A 4,323-nucleotide genomic window follows, 5' to 3' on the forward strand; every position below is an offset into this window, starting at 1 on the left:
GGACCAATCGTGCCTCCTTCCAAGGCGTGGGGAACGTTGCTCGGCGGAGACAGCTCGTGAAAAGCTCCGCCAGCTTACCCCCCAAAGACGCCAGACTAAGTACCCAGACCCGACCCGGTATTCCGTCGGGCCCCGGCGCGGTGTTTCGCGCTCTGAGACGGCTCACGGCTCGATCCAGCTCCTGCGCCGTTACCCTCGTCTCATCCGTCCACTCCCACGGCTGTGCCGGGGGGTGCGCGGAGGGACTTGACCGATCTTCCGGAAAAAGAGTATCTACTACCCTCCTCAGAAAGACCGGTTCTAAGGTCTCCGTCGTCGGGGGCATCCATGGCCGGAGTTTTCCCAGCACTATTCGGTATGGACGCCCCCACGGATCCCTGTCGAGTCCCTGCAGGAGCTCGACCCAACACCGAGCCTTGGCGCCAGCTACCGCCTTTTGCAACGCCTTTGTAGCCGCCCGGTACTCCCTGTACAGTCTGGCCATCTCCTCCTCCGGAGCTTGCCTTCGCCTCCTTCGGGCTCGGGTGTACCGGCGGCGGCTCAGCAAGCAGACCTTGCGGAGTTCCGCAATTTCCGCCGACCACCAGTGCACCCCCCTGCGCTTGGGACGACCGGCCCGGGGCATCGACGCGTCGCAAATTTGCGTCAATATCTCCCGGAACCAGTTCGCTCCCCTCTCCGGTTCGGACAGAACCTCTTCGGCGTTCGGCCAATCGGCGACGCAGGCGGCGGCCTCTAGCCGGTCTTTGTCTAGCCGCTTCAAACACCAGCGTCGCGTAGTGCTGCCGTCACGGCCGCCAGAGTCAGCGACGGGCCTGCGGATCGCAACATCGAAAACGATGTGGCGATGGTCAGAAAGAGTGACCACCTCCTCTGCAACCCGCCAGCCCGAAAGCATACGCATTGCAGCGGGAGTCGCCCATGTTAAGTCCACGACCGACTCCCCCTGCCAGCGCACGCATGTGCTGACTGATCCCCTGTTGACAAGTCGGAGATCCAGTCCGGCCGCCCACTCCAAGACGGTGTCTCCCTTCGGATCGTCCCTGGTATTCCCCCACGCCCTGTTGTGGGCGTTAAAGTCTCCAAGGACGATCAACGGACAGGGGAGGCAGGCCGCAGCGCAGTCCGCCACCCTATCCAGGTACTCCTCGTAGTCGGCGCGAGACCTGCTGGGAGACACGTAGCAGCCTATCATGGCCAAGGGACCCCATTTAACGGCGACATAGCCCTGTCCCTTAGATAATAAGGTGCAGGGTGGGGTACCCTCTCCGCCCCTCCAGTAGAAAGCTACGGACCCTGAGTCGTCGCCGAACCAACGAGGATGGTCAGGCACGTTATAGGGCTCCGCTACTACTGACAAGGCAACCCGAAACTCGTCGACGGTCTGCATCAGCAAGTCCTGAGCATTCCGGCAATGGTTCAGGTTACCTTGGAGGACTCTGAAGGGCGGGAATAGAGGTCTAAGCGACCTCCATGTCCGAGCTTACGCCCGGCGCTGCGGTCGGTGCCGCTGCGGCCGCCGTGCTGGTGGTCGCAGGCGGAGTCTTTTTACTCCTCCTGCCTTTACCCGGCGTTGGGCCGCACCTCTTACCCAGCCGGTGGTTGGAGGGCAACCCAAGGTCTGAGCACAGAGGGCATTTGAGTGCGGATGACACGCACTCTCTTGCCTTGTGCCCAGACTCGCCACATGCGAAACACCGCATGCTCCGGTTTACAGAGTTGGGACACCTGGCGCCGACGTGTCCCTTCTCCAGGCACCGGAAGCAGTGCATGGGTCTGGGTTCCAGGGGTGCCACCCTCACCGAACCCCAACCCACACGCACGCGCCCCGCAGTCACCAGAGCATGGGCCACCTTGACCGGGCACCGCAACCAGCAGGTGCCCATGCTCGTGTTTGTTCGGTGGACGTCCCCAACCTTGACGTCGTCCACCGAACAGCCGCCCGCCTCTGCCACTGCTTCCGCGACCTCGCCCGGGCTGACGGCGTCGTCGAGGTCCCTCAAGCGGATTTCGCTCGTCTTGACGGGGCGGCTGATCTTAACCGCCACATCGCGAAGGACCTCACGCATCCTCGCCGCGAGGTCGTCTGCCTTTCGGCCACAGTCTTCTCCACTGATCTCCAAGAGGAGCGCTCCAGTCAAGGCACGTTTTTGGCGCAGAGCCTCGATGCCGAGGTCCGCCAGCCGTATTCTTGCCTTCGCCGCCTCTACTACCTCTGCATAGGTGGAGGTGGAGCCTTCCGGCAGCGTAACCGTCACGGCCGCCGTAGTGGGAGCTCGCTTCGCCTTCTTGGTCCCGCGGCTCCTGGGTGCGGCAGGCGGTTTAGCACTCGGACGAGGCACGGGCCGTGGCGCCGACCTGGGTTTTCGGGCAACCTCAGCCCAGGTGTTCCGGGTCGTGATCGCCGACGCTGCCGGAGGCGGTGCTGTCACTGGAGGCAGTTCCGGCACAGGAGGAGGCGCAGTCTTCCTCCTGGGGCGCCTAGACCGCCGCGGTCGCGGCGGCTGCGATGCCGGCGGTGCTTGTGGAGGCTGCGGCGGTGCGATCGGCTCGGAAGGGACGGTCGACTGAGTCGGACGCGGTCCAGTCCTACTGGCGGCCAACGGCGGCCTTATTGCCCTGTCGGGGAACAGTTTGGCCTCGAAGGCAGCCAGTTTCGATTCGATGAGGGCTCCAATGCGATGCATGAGCCCCTCTTCGGTAGACGCGGACGTCCTTGGCACTGGTGCTGGCCGGGCCCGCGGAGGCGCGGGGGCAGCTGCCTTGGCCTGCTCCGTTGTAGCACTACGGACGCGACGAAGCTCCATCGTGAGGCTTTCCACTTTCGCAGAAAGGCTGGAAAGCTGAGAACGCAATTCTGCGTTTTCTTGCTCTAACTTCTCGACGGTGGAGTCGCCCGCCGTCCTGCGCGACATCTCCTCCAATGCTGCCTTGACGTTCCGCGCAGCGAGCCTCAGGCTACGCACGTACGTGCCCTTGAGGTTGCTGGACCGGTCCGTCACCTTCTCGATAGCCAGGAGGTTGGTCTCTGCATATTGCCGGGGATCAGCACATGCTCGCAATTCGCGAGCCAACTGCTCCTGACTCGGGAGCCCTTTCTTCGACCTAGTGCGCAATGGCTGCACAGAGGGGTCGAAGAGTCCCTCCTCGTCACTGTCGGTTCCGCCGACCGTCTCCGTGCCCTCGGTCTCCTGGGCAGAATAAGCCGCATATTTTGCGGCCACAGCACCAGGGCTCGGAGGCTTGGCCTTTCTCTTACCGGCCCTCGAGAACGCGCCAGGGCCGACCGATGCGCGAGAGGCGTCTGATCCGCCGTCGCTTTCTCCGACCATACTAATCGCCAAACCGGCGGAGCGCATAGATCGCCCGCGCTTATCACGTACCGAGCCTGATGGACGGTCCGGCACCTCCGGCTCTTTAAAATTTTGGGCCACGGATGTTAAGGGCCCAGCGGCAGACGCTGAAGCGTTGCCACGACGCAAGTTTTTGCCCCCCCCAGATACGGCGGGGCTGCCTGGGCAAGGCCCAGGGGTGGATTCTCCAGCATCGCTGGTACCACCCTGGGGAAAATTTGTTTTTTTAACTGCGTCCATTATTTTTTTTTTCCTTTTAAGGGTGAGGTCCCTTCGCGCTTGTGACTGAACTCCCTTCCAGCCATTCATCCCGTCGGCACGGTCCAACCTTGGGATTAGGGTTATTTTTGAAGAGGTTTTCTTCCTCGCAGCTCCGTACAGGTACGGAGCCCCCGGTCCCTACTGGGATTACGGGTTGTCCGGTGTCGGCAGAAGCCGAGTGCACCTGGCACATCACCGCACTGGTCACATCCTCTGTCCCATCTCTTAAAGATGGGTACGGGATGCTACCTCAAGCCTGAGCGGCTCGTCTCTCGGACTGTGCAGTCCTTGGCCGTTTCTCGGTTCTGGGAAGAACCGATAGTACGCCCCTAACCCTGCCAGTTTTGGTCCACGCCGGAACATGCCCAATACCACCCACATCTGGGTGGCGCTCCCCCATCCGCCACCCGGGGGACGCGCCCGATGGAAGGTCTGGCAACTCCACACGGGGCGCTAACCTAACCTAACCTAACCTAGCATACAGATATAGAGGCTAAATAAAGAAACCGAATGAACCACGAGAAGCAAACAAAAAAGAAGCGTAGCAACAAGCCAGAAGAGAATCAAGAACCAAATCAATTAGCAACAACCGACTAGCAATGTTGTATATAGTATATTGTGTAGTTATAATGTTTTATTTTTTGCATCTTTAACAGCAGGTTAACGTCATTCATATGCCAGCAATGAAAAACAACTATCAGAACTATTT

General features: G+C 61.0%; 1 protein-coding gene across 1 annotated transcript; it reads right to left on the reverse strand.

Moving 5' to 3' along the window:
• Nucleotides 1-1,460: 1,460 nt before the first annotated feature.
• On the reverse strand, nucleotides 1,461-3,995 carry LOC137920014 (uncharacterized). The gene is made up of 3 exons (XM_068763248.1): nucleotides 3,864-3,995; nucleotides 3,640-3,798; nucleotides 1,461-3,560 (listed from the first exon to the last, which is right to left on the reverse strand). Exons 1-3 carry the CDS (start codon nucleotides 3,993-3,995, stop codon nucleotides 1,461-1,463), a joined length of 2,391 nt encoding a protein of 796 aa, XP_068619349.1.
• Between the last annotated feature and the right edge of the window lie 328 nt (nucleotides 3,996-4,323).

This window comes from Battus philenor, unplaced genomic scaffold (genome assembly GCF_028537555.1).
Source record: "Battus philenor isolate CCGP_79_NKW_IND1 unplaced genomic scaffold, ilBatPhil1.0.hap1 SCAF_17, whole genome shotgun sequence".
NCBI classification, from domain to species: domain Eukaryota; kingdom Metazoa; phylum Arthropoda; class Insecta; order Lepidoptera; family Papilionidae; genus Battus; species Battus philenor.